Source organism: Neltuma alba, unplaced genomic scaffold (assembly GCF_004799145.2).
Source record: "Neltuma alba isolate B1F8T4 unplaced genomic scaffold, ASM479914v2 tig00010315_pilon, whole genome shotgun sequence".
NCBI classification, from domain to species: domain Eukaryota; kingdom Viridiplantae; phylum Streptophyta; class Magnoliopsida; order Fabales; family Fabaceae; genus Neltuma; species Neltuma alba.
Genome location: NW_021635228.1, coordinates 28,234 through 45,770, shown reverse-complemented (window position 1 = coordinate 45,770; position 17,537 = coordinate 28,234). Strand labels below are relative to the sequence as shown.

At 35.5% G+C, this 17,537-nt stretch overlaps 1 protein-coding gene across 4 annotated transcripts; it reads right to left on the bottom strand.

Annotated features, from left to right (window-relative positions):
* Positions 1–2,168: 2,168 nt before the first annotated feature.
* LOC114755666 (phosphatidylinositol/phosphatidylcholine transfer protein SFH9) lies at positions 2,169–12,719 on the bottom strand. 4 transcript variants are annotated; one of them, XM_028944531.1, is made up of 12 exons: positions 12,681–12,719; positions 12,379–12,446; positions 12,234–12,262; positions 11,244–11,327; positions 10,165–10,218; positions 4,722–4,799; positions 4,487–4,540; positions 4,314–4,373; positions 4,132–4,227; positions 3,697–3,798; positions 3,519–3,599; positions 2,169–2,829 (listed from the first exon to the last, which is right to left on the bottom strand). In XM_028944531.1, exons 2-12 carry the CDS (start codon positions 12,431–12,433, stop codon positions 2,509–2,511), a joined length of 1,014 nt encoding a protein of 337 aa, XP_028800364.1. In that variant the 5' UTR covers positions 12,434–12,446; positions 12,681–12,719; the 3' UTR covers positions 2,169–2,508. The 4 variants fall into 4 exon arrangements, with proteins under 4 accessions (XP_028800364.1, XP_028800365.1, XP_028800367.1 ...); XM_028944532.1 differs by having other exon boundaries at positions 12,696–12,714; XM_028944534.1 differs by lacking the exon at positions 12,234–12,262.
* Positions 12,720–17,537: the final 4,818 nt, after the last annotated feature.

Below are 17,537 nucleotides of genomic sequence, written 5' to 3'. Positions count from 1 at the left end.
GGATGGCGACATTCACAAAACACATGTTTCATGTGGTCAGCTTCCTTCCCACATATAGGACACCTGTCATTGTTAATGAGTCCATGTCCGCATCTTGCGGTATTAGTGAGGAGGCATTTATATGAAGCAACCTAGACAAGGGTCTTGCATCGTTGCAAGGCCCTTATCTTCCAAATTTTCTTCCGCCTAATGTAGGCTTCAATATCCCCATTCAAGAGAACCTCATAAGCTTATTTTATCGAAAAATTGTCAATCCGACCCCACTTTCATCTGACAGTGTATGTACTGGTATGGCAAACAATGCCATCTTGAACTTAACCCATGTCTTTTTTTTAATACCTATTTAAAACCATTCTTATACATATCAATTTGAGGAATCAAATCCTCCTCATATCTATAATTATCTTGAACAACTTTCACCCAAAAGTCATCATGTTGCTTCGCCATTTTCCATCCCACCTTTACAAGGAAAGAGTGGTTTTAAAGTTTAGCATGTCTCAGTCTAAGCGCACATTCTTCTTTGACTTGCGGGCTTGATCCCAAGCAACAAGTGAAATTTTCTGCGGGTTCTCTGTGTTGCCCCAAAGAAAGCTTTTATTTCGCTTCTCTGGTAACTCACACAGCCTTATAGGAAATAAGGAAGTACGCCCTTAAGAGACAAATTTGTTTTCCAATTAGATAGTCGCAGGTTCACTTTATCAATCACCCTCTAAAACGTCTCTTTACTGACTCGCTTGTGACGAGGGGAACTGCAAGATACTTGCCCAAGTTCGTCATTGGAGTAAAACCATAGAGGGCACTAATCTCCATATACCTATTATGATTAACATTAGTAGGAAAAAAACACAATTTACCTTGAGTCTTGAATAGCTACTGGAATGATCCAAACACTTTTGAATTAATTCCACTCGTTGTATTGACACTTCAGCGGATAAGATGATATCATGGCCTCGTGGGAAATGAGTGGGCCATGCTTTCTGAGCCTTATTGGTTACTACTCTTTTGATTTTAGTTCTTTCCTGGATAACATGAGTCAGTTTCTCTGCGTATATAACAAGTAAATAGGGAGACGCACACCTCTAGAAGAGCAAAGACAAGTTGTTCAAGGATAATTTTTGTGAAAATAAAAGAAATTATTATTTATATTTTCAATATGTACGGGGGAGCACATTCTGAAATAAAGCAAGTTGTTTTTTTTTTTTTGACCAGAAATAAAACAAGTTGTTCAAACACTATGGAAGAAACAAATTCTAAAACAAAAGATATGTTTTAAGTTTCTAAAGACATTTTGGTAAAATAAAACAAAGTTTGTAAACAATGCACCTATCTTATTCACAAGTCTTTTTCTAGCTTTAGGGAATAAATTAAGAAATATAAATAATATACTAATCTTTTGTTGAAAATTAATATGTTCTGCACTAGCATTTAATATTGTACGGGATATTAAAATTCGTACGGATAAGGTGCAGTAAATTAAAAACGCATTTAATATTGTCTAAAATTTTTACAAGGACAAGTAAATGGAATATTTAAAAGAATAAAGAAAGAAAGAAAGAACTTTGCAAAGAAATAGAAGAGGGGGTAGTTTCAAGGAAAATATTCATAGAATATCCCGGCAATATGAAATGTTTTTTTGGTAGCCAAACACCAGTAAAATTAGGCATTCTTGAATACCAAGTACTCAAATTAGTCAATGACTCTTGATATGGAAATTGGATCACGTTGAAGGAGTACTTTTTATTTTATTTATATTTTTTATATACTTTATTTATAGTTTTAATCATTCTATTAATATATTAACATATATATCATATAACCGGTGAAGCAAACCTTCAGCCAATCTCAACTTCATCTCCAAATAAAAAAAAAAGCTAACCCTAAACAAAACTTTTAAGGTTCAAACCTTCCGAATGAGATGTGCAACACCCCAAAAAAATAATAATAACGTTGAAGATGAATTACACAAAGCACTCAAATGCAAAATTATACAATGAAATCCAAATAATTTGCCATGGAAGCAACTCAAGATGAGAAGAACCAAGCCATAGAAGACTCTAACGTGCAATCTTGAAGCTTGGAGACGAGAGTGACAGCAAGCAAGATAATGCTACAACTATAATCAAATTTGAAACTGCAGAAGAGAGTCTGAGTTTTGATATGCTTATTTATGGTCGAATGATGAAGATATCTACTCATCAAAACTATAACATAAAAAAGAATATGGTCTTCCATAGCTAGGATGAAAATCAGGTATAAAATATTGTATCTGACATTTCTCTACTGCCTCCATAGCATGATTTGAAGATGGGAACTATATTATGCTGACTACCCCAGAATTTCTGAGACTTACATAAACAAGACTAGTACTGTAGAATACTTGTAGAAACAGCATAAGAACCTCCTACCACATTAGTACAAGTCATTTTAGATGGCCAAATACATCATAGGCTGCTAAGTCTTCTTCAGTGCAAATCCTCACCTCCATTATAACAAGTTACCACAACAGTCTCAATCACCGGTGGTGATTTTGAGGTTATTTAGTGAGTCAGAAACCACATTGCCGTTCCCAAACTTGTTTAACTCGGATTCTATAGTCTTGGCAATCTCACATTCTTCGGCTTTAGGCTCAGGAAAATCCACATGAAAGGATCCCTGCTTGATGGGTTCACCAGCTTCATGAAGTCTGGATTGCTGCCTGATGTAATTGTAGAGCTCTTGGTGGAAGGGATGATCCAAGGAATAGCAGTTTTCACTTCCACTCTCTGAATGTCTAGATGAACCAGACCCTTCTTTTCTACAGAAATGTGGCAAACTTGCGTAATCCATGATCTACAAACCAATTTGTGATGGTTAAATTCAACTAAACAAGGGTAGGGAAGATAAAAATTTAAGACAATTTCATAATGAATATATGCACTTTCAGAAGAATGACTTCTAAAACAAACAACGCGCACACCAATTTACTACAAAGCACAACTTTGTCAGAAGTGAGGTCATAATTGCTATGTTTCATTTAACCTTGTGGACAAGAGCTTCACTGTCTCAGCCAAGAGTTGAATGCAAAAACGAAAAACTTGGCATCTTCGTTGACATGTCCTATTGACTTTCATGGACTCGTCACTTTGTGAATGGTTGAATTAATTATGTAAAACATTCACTTTAAACTGTGAGTTTAGTCTATTTTTATTGATTGATGATTCAATCAATAAACTAAACAAGGGTTTGTTCAAATAAATTTCTGACAGATGTTTGTCGATTCCCCACACACATTCATCGGCATATGCACTCACACCTCCACACACATACATATAGATAGAAAGATAAACGGATAGAGAAAGATGAGAAGAGGACGAGGGTAATAAACACTGGCATCAGACATGTCAGATGACTGGTCTTGCTTTCCCTATGAGGTAACCTGTCAGATTTTTTTCCCATATTCTTACCTTTGCTTTCGTTGTTATATTCTCCATTAGAATTTATTCCATTAGGAAAACTTCGAAAGGAAAAAGACACCTTACCTTCAACAGTTCATCTCGCCCACTACCTGGCAAGACCTGCACCTTTTTCCTCGTTCTCTCCTGTAGAAGTGGCTTCACAACCTGTTAATGCCAAGTGATTAACATAAAGCTGAGGTCTAACTCCCAATAGGTATCTCATATCAGAAACCATGCCATAATGACCAACATATTATTTTACCTTCCAGCAGGCTGAAAATATGTATGGGGCATTCACAATGTAATAAGTATTTGTCTTCTCAGGATAGTTGAGATCATCAATGGATGATATAATTGTTAACAACTGCAAATACATGAAAGACAACTCAGTGCAGAGGAAATATTAGAAAAAAAAGCAAATGGAAAAAATTAGTAAGATTCTTTGTTTTATATATGCCTTTTGGTCAGGCAATAATAGTAGTTGTTTCGACTAAACAAAGAACTAAAGGTAACATCACAGTGGGGAAGGGGGAAAGGTAACGTTATATATACCAAGTATGGAGGCAGTGGCAATTTTTATAATTTTAGGTCTAAGTTGACTTAATTCTAAACAAGCAACTAACTTGATACACAATTTATCTAGGATAAGTCAATGGTGGTAAGGCTGGTCCAAGTTGTTGGACGAACTGGAAGGTACCTTAATTTGATTCAGGGCTGACAGCTTCAGTCCAGTCATATCCAAGACCTTCACACATGTGGTGATAGGTCGCCCATGCTTCTTTGATGTAGTAGGCTGCATAGCCATATAAGGGTCAAAATATAAGCACAAAGGCTCAACTTATAACTCGTTATTGAAGAAGGCTCAAAACACATACTCACCAATATTACACGGTCACGATATTCATTTACTTGAATGTGAGACTGCACATAATAATGGACCTGCACAAACAAAAAAATAATACAGGACATTAGAACGCCTAGCATTATGGTAGAACTAATACTGCACCAAACAAAAGCAGGGTTCCTTTCTTTTTCTTAATCATTAAACTTACAGATGCTTTGTCAAACGTACTAAGGCCAACTCCAATAGCAAAGACAGGCAGGCCCTGGAAAGCGTGGAAGGCAGATAAGATATAGAGTTTGAAAACAAAGCTCCACAAAAGTCATAATTTTGACTGATTTTGATGAAGAATATGCATGACTGTGACATAGGTTTTGATCTTTCGCAAGCAAGGATAGCACACAAGACAACATCTAATATATTTGAAAAATTAAAATTTAAATCACCTCTCTTGAGTATCCAGACAATCCAATTAGTTGTGAATCCCGCACAGCTCTGTACAAATCAGGAGGAACTATGGGTTTCTGGAAATAGAAAGACCAACCAGCATGAGCATGTACTGAGTAGTTTTCACAATAGATATAAATGTTAACATGATTTAGCTAATATATATCAAATAGAATAGAATCAACGCCTGAAAACAACAAATCCACAAAGTCAAATGCAAGTTTGCCTGGCTAATGGCCAGGACCACATCACCACAATTATGATTAACCCTTCTTTCTGTTCCTTCAATGCACACATCCACACCTACAAACTACACACACACGCATGCACACACAGAATCACAAGTTTCAGACTCAAGAAATGTCTAAATTCTGAATATTTCACTCCATTGTATTATTCCATATGAGATGATTACAATATATATAGGGTCCGGATGGTGATAATAATCCGGTTAGAATCATTCAGCAATAACTACAATTAATGACAGCATACAATCAGGGATATTATTCTCATGCATAATGATAGGCGGGTATCATGGGCTTTCTAACACTCCCCCTCAAGCTGGAGAGTAGATGTCAACCATCCCCAGCTTGCTTCGAAGCCCTTCAAACTTGACTCTGGCTAAAGGTTTGGTCATGATGTCAGCAATCTGATCAATCGAACGCACATAGCTTAAGCTGATGATACCACCTTCTACCTTTTCTTTGATAAAGTGCCGATCAATATCGACATGTTTTGTTCGGTCATGATACACTGGATTCTTTGTCATTTCAATACTAGCTTGGTTGTCACACCAGAGGTTTACTGGCCCTTCATAGGGAATTCTCAATTCCTTCAGGAGTCTAATCACCCACATTCCTTCACACACCCCTAGAGCTACAGCTCTTAGTTCAGCTTCAGCACTGCTTCTTGAGACTACGGTCTGTTTCTTGCTTCGCCAAGTCACAAGGTTTCCCCAAACATAGGTGCAGTAACCTGTGACAGATCTCCTGTTATCTACAGCTCTCCCATGGTCTGCATCAGTATAGACTTCTATGTTTCTTGTATTCCCCCTTTTAAAGAATATTCCCCTTCCAGGATTGAGTTGAGAGATCGAAGCTTCATCATCACCAGTTATGACTATATCATTCACATACACAATTAGGATCGTTACCTTTCCATCATTGTGTTTGACAAAAAAGAGTGTGATCAGCTTGTCCTTGGTTGTAACCAAACCTTTTGATTGCTTTGGCAAACCTATCAAACCATGCCCGTGGAGACTGTTTCAGGCCATATAATGACTTCTTCAGTTTGCAAACTGAATTAGGTGGAGCTATTACTCCATCTGGAACTTCCATGTATACTTCCTCCTCTAAGTCTCCATTTAGGAAAGCATTCTTTACATCCAGTTGATGTAGGGACCAGTCAAGATTAGCAGCTAGGGATAAGAGTACTTAGATGGTATTGAACTTTGCCACGGGAGCAAACGTTTCTTGATAATCAATCCCATAAGTTTGAGTGTACCTTTTTGCAACTAATCTCCCTTTGTACTTGTTGATGCTTCCGTCAGGGTTGAATTTTGGTGTGAAGATCCACCTGCAACCCACTGCTTTCTTGTCCTTAGGAAGTGTGGTTATATCCCACGTGTTATTCTCCTTCAGGGCTTTCAACTCTTCATATGCTGCATGTTTCCAGTTAGGATCTTTCATGGCCTGTTGAAATGTTTCTGGAATTTTCACCTGTGAGCTATTCACCACAAAGGTTTGCATTCTAGCAGATAGATTGCCATAAGAGACAAATCGTTGTATAGGATGCTGAGTACAAGACCTTACCCCCTTTCTAAGTACAATAGGCCATCCTAGTTCTTCAGGATCCAACTCCGGATTGGAATCATGTTGCTGCCTTGGAATGGAAGGAACCCCACTACTACTGTCTTGTTCACTTGATTGAGATCTTGAGTGCTCTGTCACCCCTGCATCAATTTCAGCATTCGTTTCCATTGTGTGAGTATTGTTTGTGGGGGTTTTGGGCTGTTTGGTTGAGGTGTAGGCTTAGGGGTTTCCGGTTCAGGTTCAGGGATTTCTTCGTGCGGTGTATAGAGTTCTGGAGGATTAGGAGGTGCGTTGGTCTCAGGTTCAGGGGTAATTAGCCATTCTACTCCACAATTCTCCCCCTGAATGGGTAATTTGGGATAGTATGCATCATCTTCATAGAAAACTGTGTCTTTGGAGATTATGAGTTTTCTGGTAGAGGGACAGTAACACTTATAGCCTTTGTGGGTTGAGGAATACCCAAGGAAAAGACATTTTTCGGCTCTAGCACCTAGTTTTTCCCCGTCATGTTTATGGACAAAGACAACACACCCAAAGACCTTTTGTGGAATGGTATTGATGATAGGTGAGGCGGGGTAGGTCTCAAGGAGTTTTTGAATAGGGGTTTGGAAGTTGAGAACTTTGGAGGCCATTCGGTTAATGAGATAGGCCGCAGTGAGCACTGCATCTCCCCAAAATAGGCTCGGAACATTTCTTTCCATCATAATAGCTCGGGTTACTTCCAAAAGGTGCCTATTTTTCCACTCGGCAACGCCATTTTGTTGTGGGGTATAGACACACGAGGTTTGGTGATGGATTCCCTGTTGCTCAAGAAATTCCCTAAAGGCTCCACTCACATACTCTTTGGCATTGTCACTCCTCAGTACTTTGATGGGAGTCTGGAATTGGGTTTTCACAAAGGAGTAAAAGTTTTTGAAAATTTGTAAGGCTTCGGATTTCTCTTTCATAAGATAAACCCATGTAACCCGTGTATGATCATCGATGAATGTGATAAACCACCTTGTGCCTGTTCGGGTTTTGGTTCTGGCAGGTCCCCAAATATCGGTGTGGATCAATGTAAAAGGGTTAGTGGGTTTGTAAATATGCTTGGGAAAAGATGTGCGAGTTTGTTTGGCAATTTGACAAGTTTCACATTGGAAAGGAGAAGAATTTTTATTGAATAATGTTGGAAACACATGCTTCATATAATCAAAACTGGGGTGGCCTAATCTTTGATGCCACAACATTACATTTTTATTTCGAGAATTGGAGCTAACCATAGCCTTCCTTGCTCCTTTTGTCTTCATGTACTTTCCTTCAAAGTAGTAGAGTCCATCCCATTCCTTAGCAGTCAAAATTTTCCTCCCCGAGATTGAATCCTGAAAAACACAGTTAACATCATCAAAGATCACCCGACATACTTGTCCTTTAGTCAGTTTGCTTACAGATATAAGATTGCAAGTGAGAGCAGGAACAAACAAAACATTATGAATTTCCAAATCATCAGAGAGGGCCACAGTGCCAACACCCTCAACTTTAGTATATAGTCCAGTTGCCACTTTTACTCGGAGGTTCTCATGGCAATATTTGAGAGTTTTGAAGAGGGATTTATTACCAGTCATGTGGTCTGTAGCACCAGAGTCAACAATCCATGTCTCATCACTAGTGACCATTGCATTAAGAGCAATAATAGAATTACCTGACTGAATCAAGTTTACGTTGGGAACCTTTTTTGATGAGTTTTGCCTTTCAAGCATCTTTCAGAGCAGTTGAAGTTCTTCTTTGGTTAAGCGATCTCCATCATCGCCTCTTTCCTCAGAGGAGGTGTGGTGGCTTTTTCCATCTCGACGCTGTTGCTGTTTCCCATGGGTTGGCTTTCCATGTAGTTTCCAGCATTCATCTCTGGTGTGACCTTTCTTGTTACAGTGATTGCACCATTTGTTCCCTTTTCTTTCAGAACTCTCTGATGTCTGGGGTCCCCTTGTGACTAAAGCTGAGCCATCAACTGGGGTTTGGTTACCCTGGGTGAGGTGTCTCCAACTTTCTTCGAACTTAACCATACTGAAGACTTCAAATAGGGATGGAAGGGGCTTTAGACCCATAATTCTGCCTCTTACTTCTTCAAAAGCATCATTCAGGCCCAACAGAAAATCATATGTTCGTCCCTTTTCAACTAGCTGTCTGTAGTAATTAGCATCATCAATATTCTTCCAAGGATGCACTTCAAAGAGATCCAATTGCTGCCATATCTTTGTCAAAGTACTGTAATATTGTGTTACAGTCAAGCTTCCTTGCTTCAGTTCTTTGAGTTGCCTCCTTAGGTCCAACAACGCAGCAGTGTTGTCCAATGTAGAGTAAGTGCGCTTAGCAGCATCCCAAATCTCCTTGGCTGTGCTTGCAAGAAGGTATCCCTCACTGATTTCGAGAGTCATTGAGTTACATAGCCAAGACATCACCTGATTATTTTCAGCGAACCAGGTGTCAAAATTGGGATCATTGTATGCCGGTTGTTTTGCTTCTCCATTGATATATTTCTCCTTACGCTTCCCACGGAGATACATCAATACACTCTGGGACCATTGGAGATAGTTGCTGCCATTTAGTTTGTGAGCCACCATCATAGGTTGCTGTTCAGTGGCGGTTGTCAAATCTGGCATCGGATCAGAAGTTTTAGAGGGGGCTACTGGTGAAGGAGTACCTTGAGTATTTGAGGATGTGCCAGACGTAAAAGCCATTGGAATGGTGCCTTCTGTGACAGGCATATTGCGAACAGACCCAAAAAGTGGTAGAAAGTCTGATGGATTCATCTTCTGGACGAAGTACTGTACTGGGGTGGTTCTGGCGACGGCGCGTGGGCTTCACGCGCGGCGGTTTGTGACGGCGCGTGGGATTCACGCGCAGAGGCTTGAGATGGCGCGTGAGCTTCACGCGTTGCTCCGTTGGACGCCGGCTTCTGGGGACGCGCCGATCGGAGGATTCCGGTGAGGATTGGAGGGGTGGTGTCGGTCACGTCCTTCTCTGGCCTCCAGATCTGAGGACGCCGGCGTTTCTCTCTCTCCCTCACTCTCTCTCCTCGCTCTCTCTGTTTACAGTAAGGGTTCAGGACGGATCCAACCCCATTGCTCTGATACCATGTCTAAATTCTGAATATTTCACTCCATTGTATTATTCCATATGAGATGATTACAATATATATAGGGTCCGGATAGTGATAATAATCCGGTTAGAATCATTCAGCAATAACTACAATTAATGACAGCATACAATCAGGGATATTATTCTCATGCATAATGATAGGCGGGTATCATGGGCTTTCTAACAAGAAAGAATAAGCAATTGATAGCATCACAAAATTAAATAATATTTACAAAAGAAGAAACTTCCAAGTCAAGTTTACTCAGAGTCATGTAACCTCTTGCAAACTTATGTCAGATGGCAAATTGCCTGAGTCATGTAACCTCTTAAGCTTATCACTTACACATCTCTAAAAGTTTCTGACGGGCATGAAAATGAAAGTTAAATTAAAAAATAAAAAAAAATTGATAAACTGAACCACAACAAGGCCAGTCTTCCAATGAACAAGCATTTATCTTGATAAATATATTTGCTGCATGCATTGGAGAAGATAAGAAATAGCAGATTTCAGCCTTACTGATAATATGTTGTCAATTTCATTTTGTACTCTCCAGTTCAAACAATCGACCAGCTGAAACATAACATAAAATATGTTACAAATAGAATCTTAACCATTTCACAACATACGAGGTAGCAAAAGGCAAAAGGTGCTCTCAAGGTGTTAGACATTTAAAACACCTTGGCCAAAAGGAACTAGAAAGACAAACACCTGAGGGAAGTAAGGCGCTGATGAAGTAAAAGGGATGTGAAATTCAAATAACATTTGCCATATGAATTATCTATTGAAACACAATATGTCAAGTCATAAGACATAATAATCATTAATTCATAACTCATAATAATATTAAGTGCCTCCTAAAATCACTACTTAAGTAATATGTCAAAGTATAAAGTTAGTTAACTTTACCACTCCAAAAATGCTTGTGGTTGTGGTCTCATGTGGGTGCATTTTTTTTTAAAAAAAAAATTGTGTTGGTTTACAAAATCCCATACGGATAATAGAAACTCTATTATAGCCATTTATGTACATTCAATGTACTTTACGTATAGAGGAATATATAGAATTGAACATAGTAAGATAAGAAATTGAAAGATTTCATTGAAATTGTTCATTTGGAAATTTCCTGAAAAGCTAATCATAGGTTCTCTCCATCAGAACAATAGGGCTGTTATGCTCATTACTAAACTTATTGAGCTGATAGCATATATAACATTTCAAAATTAGAATACCTATTTTATCTTATTCTTTCTAAGGCGGGGTTGGACTTGCTAATATTGGGTTTCTTAGTTTCTTATTTTATCCATCAAAACCATTTTTAACCATTAATTGTTAAGTTTGCTCAAAGTATGGGTATCTACAACTATGGAAATAGGCACATAATTTGGTAATACTACAATTTTTAAACTATCATTAGATAAAATGATTTCCTTTATTTATGACATTTTGTACTTTTGTAATTGTTCCAAAATAGAATATAAAATTAATTAACTTCAAATAACGCCTCATGTAAGTGCCTTTTACTACCAAACATAACGTAATTGGATAACATATCTCCAAAACATACAATAAAAAGAAAGCTTGATACACGCACACACCATTTTGTGGGCCTTTGAAACATGCCACTCCCTTGCTTTTAGAAACCGCACCAATGTTTCAGTGATATATCCTTGATGAACATGCTGCAAATTACAGCAGTTAAAAATGAGAGGAAGAGTAAGAAGAATGACGACTACTGTTCAGAATGTTGTAAAGAGATCAGGCATGATCCATAAGGATGGAGCTGACAGAAAATATGTATGAAGAAACAAGTACAGCAAACTTTCAATGATCAGCACTGACAGTAGACATGAAACTTTATGCTTCATCCCACAAATCATTAAATTTGAACCCTAGCAACATTAAACTGATATTTAAGTTCTTCAAATGCCTGTCTTTTCAATTTATACATTTTAATATAAACGACCCCATCAAATCACAATGGAGGAAAAATGTTTTCATTGAAATTTTTAGAAAAATGTTTTCTAGTCAAATTACTTGTTCTTAGCTACTTGTCAAATGTTGGATGATGATACAGAGATCCCCATATTTCATTAAATTCCATATCCCCGGATTTTATTACATGAGTCTGAACACTGAGCATACTTAAGACAAATTGGGGAACATTAGAAAAGATTATATACTAAAATCATTTTAATTGAGTAGAAGATACACCTAGAAATTTTCCATATTGAACTTTGCACCTCAAAACAGATCTTATTTATGGATCCTAGAAAATCACCATCACATCACGTGCCAAATATCCAGGACATGAAGAGCCGTCTAGGCAAGCACACATTAGTCAAATAAAACAATTTTGACACGCCAATTACAAGAATTCAAGGACCATAAAGAACAGAATCCGCTAGACTGCACTTATGGAAGACACAGATCAGCCATAGGTACTGAGGAATAAACTCAAGCGTGACTCGCTAAAGAATAATAAGCAAGAACATAAACACAGTAAACCAGATAATTACAGTTGAAATTTGTCTAGGCGCGCTAAAACCAGGTCAGATTGAGTAATGAGAAAGAAAAAAAGCGCGAACCTGAAATGTCGCCCGCAATGGCTCACTAACTAGCAATATTCAAAATTGAACCCAGAAGCAAAACAAGAGAAGAGCACTAATCAGAAACAGAGGAGAGAAAACTAGCAAGCATTAGATAGATCCAAGCAATTAAGTGGAAGAGGACCTTGATCCACCAATGCTCGTAGCTGGTCGACGGCATCCTGGGAATCGACTCCCATGTTCTTCAACCTCCTGAAAAATCAGAACTTCTGGGGATATAAATTGTAACACAAAACCACCAAATTCGAGTACTTTTTTCCCTTCAGGTTCAGTTTCTGTATCGACAATGTTTTTCCGTCAGTATTACTCAAAAGGAAAATTTGGTAAAGACATGCCACACAACCAAAAGAGAGACTAAATAGACTGTGAAGTCCTGTGAGAGAGAGAAAAGAGAGAGAGGTCAAGATTCAAGAAAGGCGGACATACGTATGCAAATCCCACCTTCACTTCCCACCTACGAATGAGAGCAATCCGCCATTACATCTCTCCTTTCTTCCTTGTGTTCAAATTAATTTTTTATAATATATTTAAATCGGCGGCATGCATATCAAAATCAATTATTACTCGTTATAGCGATGTAATGTGGTGGTATTAATTTATACAAATTCTAGGCGAGGAAAACGCTTTTTTCATACAATTATCCACTACTAATATTATTCATCAATTTCAAGCTTTTTTGACTTGATTACGAGTAATTTTCTAAAGTTCGAATTTTTAATCTTATTCAATGGAAATTCTATACCTCTCCACCCGATTCAACCTTTTCTCGGATCTGGGGTGGAGATAAAAGTGGATGAAGGGAAAAAAAAACTAGAAGTGAAAATTAAGGAAAAAAGTTCATTTTTCAGTGTTTGGATAAAAAAAGAAAGGGGGGAGAAAAAATAACATGTGAGACCTACATATTTTCTTTTGATAAAGAGACCTACATACTACCTCCGATCCTTAATATAAGACCCTATTTGACTTTTATTTTGGTCCTAAATATAATACCTCAATCCACTTTATCTCTCATATTTATTTGATTTTTTCCAAGATAGTCCCTCTAATAATTATAATTCTAGTTAATACACTTGATTAGTAAGGATATTTTAAGAAAGACAGCACTTATTTAGGACAAATAACTAACTCAACTTATTTATTTAATCTTCTCAAATTAATCAACTGATTCTTATAATTAGGACCGGAGGTAGTATTTTCTCGTCAACTTTTTTCCTCAAAAACACGGAGATTTGGAGAGAAAACTCTTATTCCCGATTTATCTATCAATTTCTTTTCATTTTCCTTTACATTTTTTGAGATAGTTCTTAAAGTAATATTAAATATTTTCAATTTTATAATTTATTAAAAATTTTGAAATCAAAAATTACTTCTCTTTTCTTTTTCTTTTTGTTCCTTCCCTCTAATTTTCTCTTGTCAACCAAGCATTACGTTAATTTTTTTTTTTAAAAAAAAAAAGTTTAGTTATCTGAACGTGGATTACAAGCAAATTTTTATGGAGAAATTACAAATAAGACCCCCAGATATGTAAAATTACAATTGGGACTCTGAATTTGAAAACTAACAAATAAAGACCCGGTCTCACTTTTGCAAATATGAAATGTGAGTAAAATGTCTGAAATGCCTCTCAATCAAATAACAAGTTGACTATCAGAAATGACAAATTCACTTTAGTAAATGACAATTTCAGTAGACTAAATGACAACTTGGCTGAGGGTGCGCCAAATGACGAGTTGACTATGAGAAATGACAAGTTTACTTTAGCAAATGACAACTTCATTAAACCAAATCACAATTTGACTGAGGGACATTTCAAACATTTCACCCATATTTCATATTTACAAAAGTGGACTAGATCCTTATTTGCTATTTTCCAAATTCAGAGTCCGAAATCATAATTTTACATATTCGGGGTCTTTATTTGCAATTTCCTCAATTTTTATTTTATATAAGAAGAACATAAAAAAATGGGAATTTCAATGTTCAAATGATGATCTAATGAGCAAGTCAATCCGGTGATTTGTTATTATTATTATGTTTTTTTTATTTTACCCCGTGTCTAGGGATTCATCCACCAACGGGTTAAGAATTTTGAGCATCAAAATATCATATTTGAATGGTTTTATAAAATATTAATTTTCAACTATTTAAGAAAAACAAATAAGGAGAGGACCCAAGTCCTAAAATATTGAGTTTCCATAGTATAAAAAAAAATAAAAAAGAAGATGATGATGAAATAAGAAAGACCATCGGAATTAATTTTAACAAAAAGAACTAATCCTTTTTAATGTGACAAATTAAATACCTATTGAAAGATGTGCTCGTATTTAATGCTTTATAGTGTCTCAAAAAATAAGATTGTTTTCAATAAAAAGAGACATATATCTAACAAAAATAACAGAAATAGAAAAGGAAAAAAAATTAAGATAAAGTCTTACTTAGGATAAAGTCTATTGAAGAATAAAAATCTCTAAAGATATCAACTTTTCTTTTTTGGTAAAACTAGCTAAAGATATGAACTTCCTTCAAACTTTAAATCTATTCTTGACTCATTCTTATTATATAAATTCGATACAATATCTTATAATCAATCTCCTTAAATAACTATGTGTTGGCGTAATAATTAGATTTCCCTTCTGTTTATCAACACATTTGGAAATAACAACTAGCCAATTAATATAAGGAAGAATCCCAATTATATCCATTTAAAATACTAAAATTTAAATTAAGACCTATACTTTTAACAAATTCCTAATAAGCTAAAAGGCCTAATGAGAGATTTTTGAATTTGATTAAAAGATCAAAATACCCCTTTATAGTTAAAAAAAAATTAGAGGTAGATGTAAGCCTGATTTTGGTCTTTTTTTAGTTTATTTTATATTTTTATTTTTTAAAAAATGTATTTAATACCTATATTTAATGTATAATACAAGATACTTTTTTAAAAAAATGTACTATTTATCTATATATAAAGTTATTTACATTTAACTATATACATAACTTAATCACAACAAATATTTTTGTTTTATCGTTTCTTTTTTTTTAAAATAATTATATATATAGATAAATATTTATTTCATGTATATTACTTCTCATTGAAAATGAATGTGCACTAATGAATTTCAGCCACAGGCGCGGTACCATTCCATAACTCCTTTCAATTAAAAGTGATTTTGAGATTTATGAATTATTATTCTATTTTTGTTCATTTTGATTCTCTAATACATAATAGATATTTTAATAATTTTTTTGATATTTTACCAAAAATTAAAAAATAAAATATAAAAAAATACTTTTTCAGCATTCGATTTAGAACTTTTCAATAGTGTGTTTTTAAGCTTGTTTTATATCTTTATTTCGAAGGTTGAGTTTTTAAAAAATAAATTTATATTATGTATTAAATGTACATGGATAAATATTTATTTGTTTAGAAAAACACAAAGCAAGGACACAAAACAAAATAAAAATAAAAGAAATATTAATTAAATCTAGACGAAATAATTAAAACAAAAATTAGGCATACACTTTAAGGTTTTTTTGTCAGCTAAGAGGGATATATTAGTCTTTTAACAATATTCACAAATATCTAATTATCCCTCTTGACTTAATTAGGAACTTGTTAATTAAAAGTGTAGGTCTGAATTAGAATTTTGATATTTTAGTTGGATTTAATTGAGATTCTCCCTTAATATAATTTGATAATCCGAAGTATAAATTTGGCTTCTTTTGGTTTGTCAGGTATTGGGATTTTTGAATTAAAAACGTTGAATTGAAATCATTTAAATTAAAAAAAGTAACTGTTCTCATTTTTTGGTTAAAAATTTTTTTCTCTATGAATTTCTATGAAAATTGTAAAGAGATGAAAAAATTATATATAAAAAGATTTTGCAATTTAAATTTTTCAATAAGTATATTTTATGAGGTCAAAAAACCCAGTGTATTTTCTGACGAATACTTAATCTTATCACTTTGCTCAATCACAAGCTTCATCATTAATTTTTATCATTAATATTACTGGTGAATATTATTTTTTAACTTATGGAAACTGCATTGGGTTAGATTAATAAATAAGTGTAATTAATCTGGGAATTATATAGATAAAAATTATGAAATAAGACAAATTATATATACTACTTTTATAATAATTTGATAACATATTCGTATGAATTTTTTTAAAAAAAAAGTAGATTGAAATAAAATAATTTAAGGGTGGTCGCTGATCGCTATCATGCTACTGAAAGCATGAATCACCCATTCAGCAAAGGTTCCACCTTTTTTTTAAATCGATTTTATACCGTCGCATTTGGCTTTATTTGTTTAATTTCTTTATCGGAAAAAGGATACTTATCGGTTCAGTGCACCGCCCATAACTAGAAATCCTTCATTTTCAGTTTCATCCGAATACGTTATTCATGGTGACAAGATCTTCATGGTCCACATACAATGTTTCAAAAAATAAATTCTAGTATTTATTTATTTACAGGATAAAGGTCAAATTTGCCCTGAAAGTTCTCAGTTAGGAGTATTGAATATCTTAAAGCTTTTTCAAGAGCGATGTCATCCCAGAAGTTTGAAAAATGTAGCAACCCTAAGTGAATGGAGACCAAATGTTGACAGTTAGAGGAACATATTCATGTTGAAAATAACATATTGGCAAGGAATGAGGAAAACACATGCGTCAAAGGTGTTTTTCTGGCAAGTGATATGGAATTAGCGAGAGTTAAGGGAAAAGAAGGAAAATTGATGACATAGAGAAGGAGGCAAAATCCCTGGACAGAGGTGGTGAGTTAGGGCACTATGAAAGTAGGACGCATGTGATCTCTGAGTCACATACACATTTAGAGAAGAGGAGAGAACAGAGAATCATCCAGATCGAAGAGGTAAGAAATCTTAGATTTTGTGGAATTTGTTGATTTTCTTTATGCATGGTGATTTCTTTAATCTTTATGGTCATGTTTGTCTCTATCTATTTGGTAAAGTAGGTTATTGGTTTGGATTAATTAATATGGGTTTGGGTGATACGGCATCACATTGGAGTGGTGGTCACGAGGGCGGTTCTTCAGGGGAACCAGAGGGTGGGTCTAATGGGGATCCAGTGGGTGGTTGGGGGAACATTATGGGATTTTGATAGTTTACTGAAGAGAGTTAGAGAAAGTAGACAAAGTGTATTGGGTGGTCATGATGGCATTAGTGATTCTGTGTTGGGTTCAAATTCAACATGTGGGTTAAGAGAGGAAGACATTGCAAAGATTCAGAGAAAAGTAGGGATTGGGTGTCATAATTTGG